The sequence below is a fragment of the Micromesistius poutassou genome (assembly GCF_964030765.1).
Source record: "Micromesistius poutassou genome assembly, chromosome: 14".
Classification (NCBI taxonomy): domain Eukaryota; kingdom Metazoa; phylum Chordata; class Actinopteri; order Gadiformes; family Gadidae; genus Micromesistius; species Micromesistius poutassou.
In genome coordinates, this window is record NC_140284.1 from 6281952 (window position 1) to 6300214 (window position 18263).

At 41.7% G+C, this 18263-nt stretch overlaps 1 protein-coding gene across 1 annotated transcript in view; it reads right to left on the reverse strand.

The window, feature by feature from the left end:
* Positions 1 to 551: 551 nt before the first annotated feature.
* The window catches only part of LOC311358789 (ephrin type-A receptor 6-like), a gene marked incomplete at both ends in the record, with an annotated part of 68750 nt that continues 51038 nt past the window's right edge, over positions 552 to 18263 (reverse strand). Inside the window, 12 exons of the mRNA XM_084478905.1 lie at positions 552 to 666; positions 902 to 1051; positions 1283 to 1476; positions 1864 to 2013; positions 2856 to 3065; positions 3609 to 3670; positions 5627 to 5815; positions 6608 to 6733; positions 7894 to 7964; positions 11123 to 11231; positions 13652 to 13814; positions 14187 to 14311. Coding sequence (XP_084335031.1) covers positions 552 to 666; positions 902 to 1051; positions 1283 to 1476; positions 1864 to 2013; positions 2856 to 3065; positions 3609 to 3670; positions 5627 to 5815; positions 6608 to 6733; positions 7894 to 7964; positions 11123 to 11231; positions 13652 to 13814; positions 14187 to 14311 — 1664 coding nt within the window. The remainder of the gene's footprint in view (positions 667 to 901; positions 1052 to 1282; positions 1477 to 1863; positions 2014 to 2855; positions 3066 to 3608; positions 3671 to 5626; positions 5816 to 6607; positions 6734 to 7893; positions 7965 to 11122; positions 11232 to 13651; positions 13815 to 14186; positions 14312 to 18263) is intronic.

The following is an 18263-nucleotide window of genomic DNA, read 5'->3' on the forward strand; positions in this document are numbered from 1 at the left end:
TGTCTATACACTTTCGTTGTTCTTCCTTCAAGTATTAGCACACCAGATTTGCTGGAGATAAATAAAGCTAAATAAATAATTATATTCATAATAGGATACTAAATCATTCAATCAAGGATATCCATTCGTCCATCCAATAGCAGCTACATGACCCAAAATGTGTAATAAAAAAAGCAGATTACATTCGCAAATTCACATCTCTAAGTATCTTTGCTTCACATATAAAGTACTGCTGCAACAAGGCATTACATTCCCCTAAGTGTTGGCCAGGATAGCCTCAACAGAGTCTGTGTGTCTCTTCACTGCTTGGCCCAAGGAAGTTCATGGAGGTGTTTCAAAAAATAAAAAGCTTTTCTTTATATTATTGTGGGAAGGAGATGTGTGTTCAGTCCGGTAAGGTAGTTGATCTGATATCTGGTAAGACTTGAAGTTCTGTCCCACTGTTTCGTGGCCTGTTGAGGCACAGTCTGCAGCTGTCCATCTGGCCATCTAGATATCCCATCCCTCTAGTCCACTGAGCTGTACTTCCCAGGGTGTGTATGCAGGGGGCCTCACACGTGGAAGCCCTGGTCGTGTTCGTGTAAAAGCTGGAGGCGCAAGGTCTGTATGCTGCTGACGATCCGTCTCTGGTGGCCGATCAGCTCCACTCCTATGTGCCTCACGTCTCTAGGGCAAGGGGGAGGGGGAAATGCACACAGACATGACACAATGTTGGTGTAAGCCAATCAAATCGGGAGGAGCACAATGCGCGAAAATACATACGTTAGCACAGGGGGCCCCACAGGAACGCACATGCACAAACACAGGTAAACGCATAGCTTCCCAACCAATAAAAGGGGATTGATGCACTGCAGTAACGTTTTGTTTATTGCGTTATTTGTTTTTTTGCTTCTCTACTCACTCGATGCTCATACTAGCAACAGAATCCAGTGTGCAGACGCCCGCTGTCATGAAATTGCTCTTGTACTGGCTCATCTTTATGGAGTCGAGCCAATCCCCAATGGAGATAAACATGGGGTAATCCATGACTTCACCTGGAGACTCTGGTGGACTGACACAAACAAAATAAAAGGAATTCATTTAGGTTTTAACCCAACAATGACCCCAGACATGGTACGAAAACACTATCGCCCTGGATTCACAGACAATGGGTTGAAATATATATAGAATATTATACACCATACATTAAACTATTTGATTTCACGAAACTTACATACTGTTTAAAATACTGCAATGTGTTCTGTGCGCCTCAGCTAAGTCTGCTTTACTTGCTAAACTTTACCTTTCAATGTCCGCTACTAGTGGCAGCAGGCTGCTAGGGTTGCGGATGAGTTTGTCCAGGAAGGACACCACATCCTCAAACTTAGGTCTGTGGTTCCTTTCCTTCTGCCAGCAGTGCAACATCAACTGGTGAAGGGCCACTGGGCAGCCCATCGGAGCCGGAAGCCGGTAGCCCTCCTCAATGGAGAGAATGACCTGGAGTGGGACAGAGCCATGCGTGTTATTGGAATATGCTATTATTGTATTCAGCCAAATTTCTTTCCCTAAAGCCATTCCTAGCGACAAGCCTTTATGAAATCCCTGTAGGCCCAGTGCAAAGGGTGTCTTGCATTGTATGATACGTTCAAGCGTTCTGCTGAAACGTTCTGCTGAAACGTTCTGCTGAACCCCCAGTAACATTTGAGTAATACTTTTTTTGGTGGTTTATTCCTAGGCTAATTGTCTTTCTATAATAAACCTCTTAGTAGCCATGTCGGTCACACAGTGAAAAATACAGGGATGACCTTTAAAAGGGGCACTCGGGGGTATTAAAGAGCATGACTCTTTAATACTTGTGGTGCATTTGCAAGTTAGCCTGCTCACATCTTGATTGGACATCTCCCAGTAGGGCCGCTCCCCGTAGGACATCACTTCCCACATGACGATGCCGTAACTCCACGCGTCGCTGGCAGAGGAAAACTTTCTGTAGGAGATTGCCTCCGGAGCGGTCCATCTTATAGGGATCTTCCCGCCCTAGATACAGACACAACATGTACAACACAGATCTGGTGTATTACACCTGGTATATTTGAGCATTTAGCCACCAGAGGCTGGGGTTTACAGTCATTTTATAACAGCAAGGGGCCTCAAATGCGATAATTTATCAAAAACAAAATAATCATTCTTACGCAAAGAAATAAAGTTTCTCAAGACAACAAAATGGCGGCCAAGCAACACAGGCTAGCATACAGACAAAGTTTTAAAGATTGAGGTGATTGTTATCATTCATCTGTACATTGCCATTAATTGTGCAGTTTGAGATTCACTGCACATTAAAACGAAATGATTGTTATGCAGTCAAGTTATGCATCAAGAACTGGAAGTATCGGTTAATTAACCATTCTCAATGGATCGGAATTGTCTGTAGTATTACTTGAACATCATTAGGAATTGAATCGAGTTGACCACAATTAATCTTTAACATTGTGACAACAAAGCAAAACAAATTCATAAAACCGTTAAAATTCTCTACCAAATTATAATTTAGAACTTTACCGAAGCCGTTGTGCTTTCTCCTGGCGCCTCCACAGTACTACATGCTGATAATACAGGTGGAACACTTTATCTTATGTCGAAACCATAAAGTAACGCAAGTATTAAAACACAACGTAATCCAAGGTACGCAAAAACATAAACCCTCGACGAGTGCTTTTGGCGACTGGGTTGTGAGACGGAACAGCAAACATGACGTGTCTGGACAAACGTGTCCCCTACATGCTTTAATGTGTCACTGGGTCGAACAAGTGAAACCCTGACCCTAATTCGTAGGGTGCAGGGGTGTGGGATTTAAGGGGTTTGAGGAGCAGGAGGTGTACCGCGGTGGTGTAGGCAGCCTCCGGGTCGTCCTCCAGGACTCGGGACAGGCCGAAGTCGGACACCTTGCACACCAGGTTGCTGTTGACCAGGATGTTCCGAGCCGCCAGGTCTCGATGGACGTACCCCATATCGGACAGGTACTTCATGCCCGAGGCGATGCCGCGCAGCATGCCCACCAGCTGGATCACCGTGAAATGACTGTCGTGTTGCTAAGAGTGAAGGCATTTGAAATGGCAGGAATTTACGTTATTATTGTTGTCATTTATTTAGCAAGGGTTGATTTGGGAGTGTGGCGGCCAGTAGATTTAAACCCCATTTTGCAACAACCGCCCTTCACTGTATTTATTTAGGATATTATTGGACTAATTGAAGTGTATATTACAATGTGTGTTTGTTTATTACAATGTGTGGCGACTCAACAGGTTTGAATGTGTGTAAGATTTAGACACACACACACACACGCCAATTGTACATATTGTGTTTGTTGTATGTTGGTTGACTTCAATCTCTCTTTCTATCCAGTGGATATATGAGGCAAGGAGAAAATAATTATAGAATATCTAAATATTATGAATATTGATGTTCAAAAGTTATTAGAGATACACTCAAAACATATAACATCCCTAAGATGTGTTTTCGGCTTGTCCATCCTCCAAACCAGTGAAGTCTAGATAGTTGTGATAAATGTGCCTGTGCTGTTTGGACATAGAAATATATACACACATTACATCAATGTTTATGTGCCCACTTACTCTCAAGAAGGAGTCCAGGGAACCGTTCTCCATGTATTCTACCACGATCATCACTGGCCGGCCTGCATCCACACAAACACACAATGCACAATACACTTGAAAATTGGCTAGAGATACAATGCTTAAAGGCAATCCCAAACAGTGGGGAACAAAACAAATCAAAACAAAAGAACCAAGGACATTGTTCGCTGTTCACTGTTGTGGACTGTTGAGTCAATGAACAGGGTCCCAAGGTGCATGGACATATGGTGCTATCACAGTGCTCCTAACACCGTCCTCATCTTGAGAGTGCAGAGTTACATTTGCACATGTTGCTTATTCCAGAAACGATTTGCAAAAAAAACATTAGCTACAATTCATAAAGTAATTACAAAGGTTTATTTTTGGCTAAACCTTTCCTGTGCGCATATCATATGCGAGTTCCCGGCATGCTGTTCTGTGACATGCTCATAGAATGAATACACACGGTACATATTTAATAAGGATAATGTTTGTCCTTGCTGAACTAATAATTCAGCTGTGGGAACAGTGTAGGGGAGCTGTATTGCGGTGCATGAAGGAAAGCAAGCACACCTGTTTACCACCTAAAGCCAACAATGTTTTGGTGCGCAGGTAAATGACAGCCTAGTCACAGCACAGTGCCTCGCCTTAATTAGTCTCAGAAGAGCAACAACAGATGGAGGCTGTGGGAAGAGGAAGTGGAGAAGAAACTAAAATGATACAAATACACAGACTGATGAATAAAAGAAGATGTTATGTGTTATGCTGCATCTGTAAATGTGTGTGTGTGTGTGCAAGAATATGGTCTGTGTGTGATGGGTATATGTCTGGGAAATTGAAAACTTGATTCATATTCAACTTGTAATAAGCCATGCAAATAATGAAAAGTAACATCAACATCTTTGTGATTTATTCTTCAATATACCCGTGATATACAGCTATACTATATATCATTATGAATACAAATAAGAAAAAAAGGACTTTGTTTTCTGAAGAGCATGATTTGGTTTCTAAAATGACATATTGCAACAGAGATTATTATTATTGTAAGTTGTCTTCAGTTGCACTACAATTTAAGCCAATAATACTGTCACTGAGTGATGATTGAATTATTGAACAAGGTATTTGTATGACACAGAATTTTTGGATAAACAATGTAGTGGTGAGAACACAACAATGACCTTCAATGGAGTGTGAGTACTGCTGACCACAGCACACTGCTCCTGCATGATTGGCATGCCTATGATTTATTATCCATTTACAATTACATTGCTACTACTCATAATGCCTATATAGATATATTTCCCATATTTATTGTTTTTTTCATCTTAACTCATAATTTCATTTCTCTTAATTTCTTCTACTTTGCTTTCGTTTTCTGCTGTGACACTCAACATTTACCGTCAGGGATTAATAAAATACCTTCTAATCTTATCACTATCTGGCAACGCATATCTCGTCACTTGGCCTTCAGCATTAAAGCGGCGTTCTTCGTCGAGTTCCTGTGTGCTGGTGCTGAGGGGCAAGGCGGTGCTAAGTCTTTCAGGGCCTGCATTAACATTCACACCGCTGACTCACTTTATGAACCCCCTGTAAAAACAACCATATGTTGCGCTGGGTGTGCTCCATAAAACAGAGATGGTTGACAACTTACCAAGCACACACACACACGCACACACAAACACACACACACACACACACATGCGTGCGCAGGCGTGCACATGCTCACACACTCACCACACACACACACTCCGAATTTAGTTCAAACCAGGGGCACCGCCAGAAATGGCCACCTGTGATGTGACCACTAAAAGATTCAGAGAAAAGTCGATAAGTAGCAAGTAATGCACTTTTACAACGTCTCATCCTCATTCATGCTCGATTTTTATTTAGCCTATATTCCAAAAAAGTACATTTGCTGTAGATGTTTGAATTTTTTTGATAATATTACCGTAAATGTCCTTAAATTGATTACCACCACCACCCCACAGCCAGCCAGCCCAGCAACACTTTCTTACTTTTGGTGACCACACCCTCCAGCCGAATGATGTTAGGATGGTCAAACTGTCCCATGATGGATGCCTCTCGCAGGAAGTCCCGCCTCTGGCTCTCCATGTAACCGCCCTTGAGTGTCTTTATAGCCACAGGTATCTCCTTCTTTCCCGCCGTTGTTCGCAGGTGGCCGCCGCACACCTCACCAAATTCACCTTTGACCCCATAACAAAGACACAGAAACACACAAAAAGGTGTGAACATACATCTCACCCAGAGGCCTGTACACACATACATTACATATGTGCACTCACACACGCACACTCACGCAAGCACAGACGGACAATAGACAGACAGGCACCCATGCACGCACCCACAAGGACAGACAGACAGACAGGCAGACAGACAGACAGACAGACGCACGCACCCGCACACATTAAAGAGAAAAACCGACCCTGAGTAGCCTGTGAGTGTGAGATCAGCACTGACTTAAGTGACCACATGAAACCACCAGGTGGCAGTGTTGGAGTAAATAACCTGTTTCCTCCACGTGTTCAACTGTATGGTTCCACCACTTGGATTAGTTCGATGTAACACAACTATCTTGGAAAAAAATATGTTAAGAGTGTTTTGTTCTTTAAATAACTTCAAGATGTTCAGATAAACAAAGGATGCGGTAAGTTTGTTCTCATCCTCTCCAATGGAACAAAGGCATTTCATGACAGTTAAGAAGTTGAGAATGGAAACAGATTTCTTCTTATTGAAGAAATGATTTGATTTGTTATGACAGCAGAAACAATAGGGATGCATTTATTCAATGTTCTATGTTTCAATTTCAAGTTTATGTAACAGTGAAATGCTTGTTTTGTCAGATCCATCTATTCAAAATGAAGTAGTAACAAAGAAATGACATATATAAGTGAACCAGTGATATAAGGGTACTAACACAGAATAATATAAAGATTGCTTGAGCAGGAGGTGTGCGTACGCAATGCATGTATACACACCTGCTCCGATCACCCTTTCAATGTGGATCCGACAGGGGTCAATCTCCTTGGTGAAGTCGTGGACAGCCTGTGTGGGGTCTTCATACGTGTCAGGGTCCACATAAGTCTTAATCCCAGGGAAGGGAACTGTGGAACAGGAGAGACAGACACTAAGAATAAGGCCACATTGTTCATGAGAGGACACTCTGAAAAGATACTTAAGACAATGATAAAAAAATCACATTCATTCTTCATGGATTCATTCTTCATCTCTCTAACTGGACCAAGGGGCCATCGTAGGAGAGACTATGTTACCGAGGAGCGCCACTAAAAAGGCTGCGGCCAAGGCTTCGGAACACAGCTTGGGTTCTGTCTCAAAGACGATAACTTCTATCTCCCTTCGCTCCCGTGAAAAACCTCCAAAATCACCACAGAAGAGATAGAAGGTAAGGAAGAAAGGAAGACAATGGAAAGGGAGTAAGGCCCCATCCACACAGAGATTATTTTTTGGTTAAAACGCTTTTGGTGAAAAACGAAAAGTCTTGCGTTTGGGCCGACCGTCCAGACGGATCCGGCGTTTTCGGTGCCTGAAAACGCACTTTCCTGAAACCACCTGCGAGCTGGGCGACATTAGAGTTGCGTTGACATTTTTTTCTTATTATTTGATTTGTATTATTTTTGTAGCTTTAAATACAGCCCCTTGGTGAATTTAATTTGTAACTGTAAATTAAAAAGTATTTCTGCTCAATCTAAAAGGTTTAACATCTGCTTTCACCTCCTCGACTATATGTTTCTATACAGCACGCATGGGACTTTTTTTTGTGGAGAATATGTACTACAATGTTCCTACAGCCTCGATGCGTTTTCGCGATGAGTCCGTCTTTATGGAGATATTCCTGAAACGCATCAAAAGAAAACAGAGGGGAAAAGATTGTTTTTCGCCCGTGTGGACGGGGCCTAAGACTGAGAAAATAGGACTGAATGAGACAAAGTGTGAGGCATTTCCTGGAGCTCACTGTGAGAAGAGGTGTAGAACCCTTACTGTCTACATTTCTTTCACTTCAAATCAACAAAATATGTTTTTAGGGAGGTAGTTTGTTGAAAATAAATTAAACGTACCACTCAGAACCTGTCAAAAAGAAAGTGAGCCGATGTGAGTGAGTTATGCTGAGAAAGAGAAGAAAGGACAAACGTGATGGGCAAAAAAAAGTGATGAGGAAAAAAATAGGCAAAAGTTACAAAGATCTGCATGGATGAAGTGGAAAAAGGAAAGGAAAGCTCCAGAGACGCGGGATTAGGAACATTACCATGTTCGTTCTGGTAGTTACTTCGCCTTTTCTTTTCTGAGCTCATCTTGGCCTTCATATACCACTGGCACCTTGGAGACAAAGAAAGATTATTAATGACTTCTTTCCAGAAAGGGTCTGGATAATACCCCCCCCCCCCTCTTTCTCTCTTCAATCCTGTGAACCCCCGGTGAGTGACAGAGTATTATCAGGTGCTGAAGGGCTGGCAGACACCTCACAACCTGATGCCGGGTGGGCGGCGGCCGACAAAATGGACGCGCTGCGCTCTTCGACGCACCATAGGGGAACTTTACACACTGGGAATCTAGTCTCACAAATCAGACTTTAGATGAATATCTAAAGTCTTATGGGGGAAAAGCTTGAATTTGGTCAAATTGGAGTTTCTGTCACTGTCTTTGGTTTCGTATTTGTTTAGACCAATCATGTGGCTGGAGTTCTGGATCTGTAAGGATGTAATTGGCGAAACGTTGTTTTTACACATTTACACTTTTTTTAGCAGTAGCATACTGTAAGAATGTGTCTGTGGAGCTTTCAAATCAATTCTATGCAGACTGGCCACTGTAGAAATACACTTATTATAATCCTCTTCTGAAAGCCCTGAAAGCTTCTCAGTTTTTCCTCGGTTGAATGTTTCTGTAACGATACAGGAAACAAGGCGTAACAGTTTTGGGTTCCAGGTTCTTTGCCGTCTCACCCCAGAAGTTCTGCTGTAACATAGTGGGACTGCTGGATCCCAGATTACTGGGTCTCCAACCTCAATAATATAAATCAATTAGGGACAAAATCTGCAAAGCAGCACTAAGGGAATGAGATCTTGTGTTTCATTAGTTCCCCCCACACGGGCAAAAAAACACCTTCTAGACAGCATTGGCATCCCGATTTCTCATCGGCCATTTTGACAATTGTGTTTCTTCTTTTCCCACCATTATGAAACATTTTAGTCTAGATTCCTACATTGTCAATTTAATAGTTAACTTAAGAGTAGTGAAGATATAATCAGGGACTAAAAATAATTCCAATAACATTGCAAATTCTCAACACTAACAGCATATTATAAAACTATAAAACGCAAATTGTTGCCAGTAATCCGTCAATTACATTCTTAGTGTAGCAAGGGTCATGTCTGGACATGGGCCGGAATAACTATTTTTCCCAACTGTCCCATAATCTGGGTTAGCAGGTTAGAGCTAATGTCAAAGAGCAGCGAAGCCGTGGGTTGCCAGGTTGGGCTCCCGCTGAGTGAAGCTTTTGTGTCGGCCTGGGGATCCGATGGACAGAGCCGATAACAGGCCCAGGTAACGTTGCATGTGGACCACAGGAACGGATGAAAAGAGACGGCTGGGAAAGAGGTGAGGGGGATTTGGCCAGCTGCTGTTGACCTTGGAGGATGGAGCTGATGGCTTATTAAAGGAATAGTGGTATGTGTCTTTATCAGCCTTCCCCAGCCTGAACCACTGATCCCCTTCATCTATATGTCCTTGTGTGGGGTGAGTCCTGAAAGGCCTCTCACACACTGGGAGCCTCTTTGTGATCTGGAGTTATAAAATTGTCTTTAAAAAGGTATAAACATTTAATGGCACACACACACACACACACACTCATGGACACATGTACAGATGCGCTTGCGCGCGCACGCACGCACGCACGCACGCACGCACGCACGCACGCATGCACGCACGCACACACACACACACACACACACACACGTATGCATGCATTCAAGTACACGCACACAAACACACACCCACTGAAATTAAATGTAATCATAGATTTGCATAACCATAGCTGAATCACTGGTATCTTGGAACAACGCCAATTTAAGGCTAACATGGAGCCTAAAGCATAGCTACAAAGAGGAACCGGGAGTGATGCTCTTATCTGTGAACCAAATCATCCATATCTCTGCCTCTCACTCAAAGCTTGAGTAGCTACACTGCTATTTTTAAAACTGACAGCGAGCAAAAATCCCTCCTACATGGGGCAAGACTCATCTATGAAAAATTGTGTTTTGTAATTTTTCGTGGGCAAGGTGAAAGCTTGTTCAAACATGGACCATTTGAAGCCTGAAGGGTTGCGTTTATACACTTGTTAATGTTTTATCTAGAAATAAAATACCACATTATGTAATAAATAAAAAAAAGGTAAGATAGTTTTCCGTTCTAAATGTCCAAATATCGTAATAAAGTTTAACAGCCGACAGCAGCTGTTTGTGGTGCTGACTTCTTTAGAGGCGCTGTCCACAGTGCTGAAACATTAACTACATCCACAGTTATTCCTTAAAGGGCAGGTAAATCCTTCATCATTTTTCACCATGCTGTTTGAGTCCCACAATGAATTGGAAAACTTTAGATTTCTTTTAAACTTTTTCTAACGTACTTTAATGGGGATAATTCTCTGTAAAATACAAGAGGTTTGCTACTTCCGGCAAAGACATTTTTCCCAGAGTGATAAAGCGCATGAGCACTCAAGCAAGTGTGATGTGTCTCGTGACATTGCTTGACACCGCCCCAGCCCCTGCTCCTGCATGAACCCATTGTGTCCATTTTTTCCTCATACTGTAATTACATTTTTTACCTCAGAACAAATGTTTTAATTTCTTAGGTGGACTTTCTTCCAAAATAGACTTGACCTTTAACCAATTGTCAGGCAACTTGATGAGTATATAAAACTATTCCTTCACAAAAAAGAACCTGGGTGATTTTACAAATCTGAAACATGTATTTTATTAATTATTTTATTAAGTGCCTTTCCTTGAAGGACCCTAACACTGTGGTTCATTAAGAGAGAGATTAAGTGACAAAAGCAGAACTTTGGTCAACTCAACTTTATTCTAATTAATGCATAGTGCTGTGTAAGTTCGGCCCTGTGATTGGATAATCAACACAAGCAGCCACTCGATAGGCTGTGACGTCTGTTGGGGCTGTACCACACAATAACTCAACCTGTTCATAACTACGGTGTCCCTTACTTATCCATCCTATTTGTCACCTTCTAAACGGCTCAAACGCGTAACCAAAAAAATAAAATAAAAAAGATTACACAATATCAACTTACCCCAAAATCAAATGCACAACATATTGAAACACTGGCAGTCAAGGTAACAACATATACTAAAGTGAAATATGCACGGATACAGACATATTCTCAGATTAGCCAACCAGCACCCCCACATGAGCGCACCAATCACAGTCACAGTTAAGGCCTAGGAGAGACGTTCTTTGAGTCTTACCGGCCGGTGATGAGGAAGAAAAGGGTGAGGATGACGAGCAGAGCGAAGCCCCCCACTGCTGCTGTCACGATGACCAGGACCTGCCTCTGGTCAGACACGATCTTAGAGGCTAGAGGAGAGCCGAGAGAGGATGAGGGGAGCGAGTGGGGATAATGAGGGGGAGTCCATGAAAATAATGGAGATATGTTAATTATTTTCGATCCGTGTGCAACTCCTGTTTGATGGACTGCTCACTTTTTTTAATCGGATAAATAGATGTTCGATATACTCCTGGTGTGTCTGAAAAACCCTATTAGGCCCTTCATGACAATGATTTGTATGCCTTGTGCCATTTAATTAATATTATTCATTCATGAAATTGTGATTCATTTCATGAGCATTGGGCTCAATTGGTCCTGTTTGATATTCATGATTTTTCATTTGCTCTGTCTCTTCAATAGGCTAACGAATCCCAGATAATTGAAAGATGATTGCTATTACCAAGCTTATTTCTATAATATTTCACACTAAAGGAATATTAATTGGATATCGGGAGCAGTGCAACAAGCCTGGTGAGCAGGAACTCATGAGGGTTTCAATGCAAGTGTGACGCTTTTGTGTGTGTGTGTGTGTGTGTGTGTGTGTGTGTGTGTGTGTGTGTGTGTGTGTGCATACAGCCACTTAAAGAGAGAGAGAGTGAGAGACAGAGAGAGAGAGAGAGAGAGAGAGAGAGAGAGAGAGAGAGAGAGAGAGAGAGAGAGAGAGAGAGAGGGGGGGGGGGGGGGGGGGGTTAATGGGTTTGAAGGGGTCTAAACAGCCATGACTTGTCACATGATTTATAGAGGTTCAAATAGATCCCAGTGGCCAATTTGGACACAGATGTAACATGGCATAAACATAAGCATGCTTTATTAGTTTAATCCACGAATAGATCAAGAAACACGTTGCATGAACAGATCCATATGCATTAATATTCTTTCATCCTTCTTGCTCTGCAATTTACTTTGCTGTTCAATAACAATGTCTCATCTCAAGTGCTGTTACGGGAACAGACACATTTTCTAAACCATATATCATTCAAACTCTCTCACAGGGGAGCTAGATAAAATGCCTCCACAACAGAAATTGACTTTGATTAAGCGCCAACAAGGAGTGACATGTTGTCTCAGATTCATAAATTATGCAACATAAACATGTCATATAAATCTAATTAAGGACTTACAATACAATTTTTGGGCTAGCAATCAGAATGCAGTGTGTGCATTTGATAGGAATGCAAAATGTTACCAAAATGTATTTGAAGTGAACGTGCTGAAGGACAGAAGGTGAAATAAATGTAACAAAATATAGAAACATGGAGTAGAAAAACCGTGACATTCAATATTTTTTGGTGGAATGAGAGAGAAAGATACAAAGATCACAGGCAAAAATTAGCATCAACACACACGCACAGATGCGCACACACACACACACACACACACACACACACACACACACACACACACACACACACACACATTACTTCTCACACAAAATCAAAGTGGATTAAAGCACTGCATCAATTCAGGAAATCAGTACAGTCATTGTCTGACGGAAACAGCTAGAAATAAAGAGGGATAGAGCAATGGGGAGAGTGAGAGACCGAAAGAGAATCATAAAGAGAGAATGGGGGAATAAACGTCTAGATTTTCTCCTTGATAAAAGTATTGCTGTCAAAATGCTTGGCAAAGAGCAATCTGATTGAGTAGATAAATAATATCAAAGATTTGGAAAGGAAGGAGTCACTGCAAATCCAATTAATCTGCTTGAAGATACTGGTGCAGATGTGACAACACAGCCTCAGTTAGAGCTAAAATAATTAAAGAATGAAAGAAAAGAACATCATAATGAAAGACAAACAAAATACAAACTAATAAACATTAGCATCTATATTGTAGCTTTCTATGCTCGTATCCAGACTCAGATTCAAGCATTCATCTTTAACAAAAGTACACGGGTATAGCGGTTGCGAAGGCACTCAATTAGCAATGGGGTCAGCAGAAGAAACCCATGTGAAGTAAAGACTTCACATAACCAAACATAAATAAAAAGTCTCAATGTTTGAAAGGGAAAATAATTTGCCGTGGAAAAGATAACGGAAAGCAGGTAATACCAATCTACAGTTATGGAATTATGTTTAATGTATTCAATGAATGAACGGTGCATGACTTAATAATGTCAAGCAAAAGCCTATAAGCTCTTTTCCAATATGATGAAGAATATCATCGCTGATTGGAAACAAACCCCTACCCACTTTTTAAGGATGTGTATCATGTAATAATATTAAAGGAACAAGTCACTCTAAAAGTTAATTTCTATAAATTATGGACTTAAACATGATAAGAAGTTGTGAAACCTTTGCATGAGCCCCATGTGTACATCATATTTCTTGACACTTGATTGTTTCTCTATGTAGTAGTTAACAATGCATAGTCTTAACACTTTTTGTGTTTATATTAACAGACTTGGCACAAAAAAAAAGGGGAAAACACAATTAACACGATTACTCACAGTCTGAAGTGGTTTCGTAATCGTATTTCGGAGAGTAGGAGCTGTATCCAAATGCCGTGCGTGCACGCAAGTTGAAGACATAGCAGGTTGCCGGTTTCAAACCACTGATGATCACGCTGGGGGCCTTTGTACGAGTGGACGAGTAGCTTAACTGCTCGTGCTCCTGGTGATAGGCAAGAGGATCACGTCAAGAAACACACAATATAAATTCCGAAAAACATCTTCTTTGGAATAGAGTGGGTAAGTCAACATCAGTCGTTTTATACCTACTTTAAGTAGCTGTTCATTTAACATCTGTTAGCAGTTGTATCTTTCGAAGCATTGTTGTCATTTTATCGCCTCAGTGCTATGACTGTTACTCTCTTTTTGTTGCAATTGTTTGTATTTACATTGAGGACCAGATTGGAAACAAGCGCACTGTTGCTTTAATGTGTTATCCTCTAGGCTTTTGTACTGCTCAAGCTGTTCAATAACTTTTTCTCCTAAAAAAAGACACAAATGCAAAAATGGAATCAATAAGCAGAGCACAGTCTACCTTTTCATAATACTTGATCTCATAATCGAGGATGGGCAGAGCTCCCTCGTCTGGTTCGTGCCAGGAGAGGGCAATGCTGTAGGGAGATGCCCAGTCCTTCTTCAGAGCTGCTACCAGTGTCGGACCTAGAAGGAGACACACACACACACACACACACACACACACACACACACACACACACACACACACAGACACACACACACACACACACACACACACACACACACACACACACACACACACACACACACACACACACACACACGTTTCAAGCCTTTTCCCAGGAGTTCATTTTTTAAATGAGATGCTTAGGTTAGCACCGCAGACATAATAGTTATTAAAGATCTGGTTAAAAATAAAGATTATGTGCTAAATGCACCTAATCTAATGGAAGCAACATTGTGTAGGGTTGTGTAGGGTTACTGGTATCAGCTGTTGAGCAGATGCATGCATTCGTGTGTGTCATTGCATTATTATATTATGTTATGTACATTTAACTAGATCAACCCCAACCCCATACATAATATACAGCTCTTACCTAGGAACGAGTGTTCAGCTCTTAGGGGCCCGGGGGCTTGTTAGCACTATGTAATTTACCTGTATGCAGCAAATATAATTTTTTTCTTACATGAAATTGATTTCAATGCTTGGCTTCTCCTGTATAATTAGCACAACACCCTTTATGCGGTAAATAGGCCTATCAGTATGTGACTGTAATGGAACATAAGCTCATGTGAGACTGAAAATAGATTAATCTGTGAGTCTAAAGTGCTGTGTTTGGGCCTTGTATGAATCAAAGTATATTTATTTTGTTGGCTTGTATACTTATTATTATTGTGTAATATCATCACTGATCCGAATACACTGATCTCACTGAGGAAATTAACTTGTTGACACAAGTTGCATGGATTCCGATTCATTACACTATCTTGATATCTTACAGCAACAGATCCTGCATCCTACATCCACATGTGACAAAGTTTAACTTCTGAACCAGGTCATGCGTTCTGATTGGTTGTTCCTTGTTGAGGTGACATTCATTCTTAAGGTAACTCAATAAATATGGTTCTAAACCAAATGGACATGTTGATTAATGCTGTTGAAAGGTGAAAGGGTCAAACTGCTTTAACTGTGCATTATCACACAGAACATAAAACATTCAAGAATCAGAGGTATAGTATGTTCAAAAAGGAGAACTGCTTAAACCCATTAATGCTAATGTGTTAAAACATTGATGACTTCTGCTGTAATGCAGCTGTCAAAGGCCACCGTCATAAATGTGACTTTTAGATGTTTTGTAAGCAGAGAGCTGAACCAAAGCAACACAATAGCAAAATTCATTTCAGTCAGATAGACCTTGTTAACTGTAAACATTTTTTCACATTTTAAACTCGATGGACGTGAATTAACAAGTTGACGGACAGATGTCAACGTCGTCACATGACACTTTCCAAACAATACGTTGAGGTCACCTATAGCTAATGCTTCTCTGAGGTGTGTCACAGCTCATAAATTACACTGAAGTAGACGTCAATCTTGCTTCTCTAGGAACACTGAAAAGCCATTAGCTCCATCAGTCAATTATGATGCCAAACGGATAGATTTTCCAGTCAAGTGTGGTTAAGCTCAACATAAACTAATGTAGAGTCATTAAATGAGCTTGACCTGCATATGATTTTAATTAGCTTTGCTGCCCTGCGGTTCTTCCATTAACTGTTTAAAAAATCAATACAGCCAGTATTGAAGCCAAGCCAAAGCTTAAACGATGTCCTAACACCTGATTCCCTGAGATAGATATAGAGGGAGGGATGAGGAGAAAAACAGAGGACACAGAGCACACACACACACACACACACACACACACACACACACACACACACACACGCTGACTGCTTATTGTGGGGTTTTTCTGCTTAAGTTGAATGAACTTCTAGCCTAACTCAGTGGTGATGAATGAATAAACTGGAAAAATGCCCAATGTTTTTTTTATTTATAAATATATACAACAAAAATAGTTAACATTAACCATTAACAGCATTAACCCAGCTCCAGAGATTTATCTTGTCCAGGGTTAAATAATGAAAGTGAGTGATTATCCCCAAGTGATAATAGCTCACTGTTCCATATTAGATCAGCTATCAACACATACTGCCCCTATGCAAAGTGCTTCTCCTTCAGACCTTTATCCTCTGAGGCATAAGAGCTTGAAGTTTCAAACACTCTTTTTTTGGTCACTAGTTTCTACTAAATGGCTGTCAAACGGTAGTGGAACAGAGTACCCTCCCGCTACACGCACACACACATGTACACACACATGTACACACACACACACACACACACACACACACACACACACACACACACACACACACACACACACACAGGCACACACACACACACACAGGCACACACACACACACACACACACACACACACACACACACACACACACACACACACACACACACACACACACAGTGTGATAGTGGGGAGGAAGAAGCTACTTAGTCTCCCTTGGCCCTGAGCAGATGTTGGTTAGCATTGTCCCCTGGACCATCTATCATGTGTATCGGCTAAGCACAGAGAGTTAACAGGTAATTAAAAACCATCCGTCATGCAACAAAAGGACATGGACAGAGAGGGATGATGTATGGGGCAAGAAGAGAAAAGGTAAGTAAGAAGAGAGATGAGAAGAAGAAAATGTGGAAATAAAAAACCTATATTCTGTAGACTGGTCTGCAGGAGTGGGAAAGACACAGAGATGAGCTATAGAGAGAGTGATATGTAGTCTCACAAATCAGACCCGGCTTGAGTCAGGGTGAACGGGGCATTTCACTTTCTTTTGCTTCACATTTGTTTCGACCAATCATCTGGCTGGAGGTGGAGATGTTGAGTGTCTAATCGGCTCACAGTGAACAGAAACTCTGCTGGTAGGTCGGCAAAGGTTTCAAATCTACACGTTGTGGACTCCACCCCTTTCAGGTTTTGGCACAGAGCCCAGGTTCTGTGCCGTCTCCTTCCAGAATTCTGCTCTAACATAGCAGAGCAGCTGAAAGAATAGTAGCACTGATGGATCTGAGATTAGATATATGTAGTTGGACAAATTGTACACGTCACCACACAGCAGGGAGCTCGGACCCCCAACCCCAGGATTGGAAGACGTACGTTGCACTCACACTGCAGCCTTTAGGGGGACGGTTCTAGCGATCTTAAGGCATTGGGAGTGAGGTTAACCCTGGAGAATGACATTTTTGACTACGTAAAGCACCATGTCCATGACACGCTCCAGCACTAGCTCCAGCACTATGTTGGCCGTTGGAGACCGCCTGTGTGGGGCGCTAGGCTGGGCGGTACCGACACTGTCTGCAGCCGATCGCCAGGTAGAGCGAACCTGACGCAATCAGAAGTGAATTACTTCAGATATTTGGTTTTTTTAATTTCTTACATTTTATAGTAGTCTGGCAGTATAGTGGTATATTTATGAAATATTTATCAATAAAACCGTGAATTCATTATTTAATTTTCCGTTGAAACAAGAACAAATTGGGATGTGATTGATCAGAGTGTTGCCGAAAGTGTGAATCAATGTGAAAGTTGCATATATTTGAACCCTTGGCGATGCGTAGAGATCTTGGAGCATCCCAGCGGCCAGAGTGGCGATGATGATGAGTGGTGGAGCTCCGACGTTTTGCACCCTGAGGGAATGCATTGCAATGCTGACGCTGGGCTCCTCTTTAGCTTTGTCATGGACATTTACACCTGCAGAGGCAATGAAACCCCAGAGATTATTTTGAGAGCGAACACAAATGGGCTGGAGGGAGGCAGTAGATGATCAAGGTGCAGCATGTTATAGTCACTGGGCTTTTGTGTGCTGAAATCATAGCGGAGTACGTCTATGATTGCTGAGGCAATGAGGGCCACGCTAGAAGGTGGGTCGTGTGTTCATACACAGGTGAGATATAACAGTGAGGGAACACATTATTTCAGTACCGTTTGTGACATAACCACCGCAACAATCATCGCCAACACTCCCTGCGCTCAAGAGATTGGACGTGTGTGTATGAAACGGGCAATGGT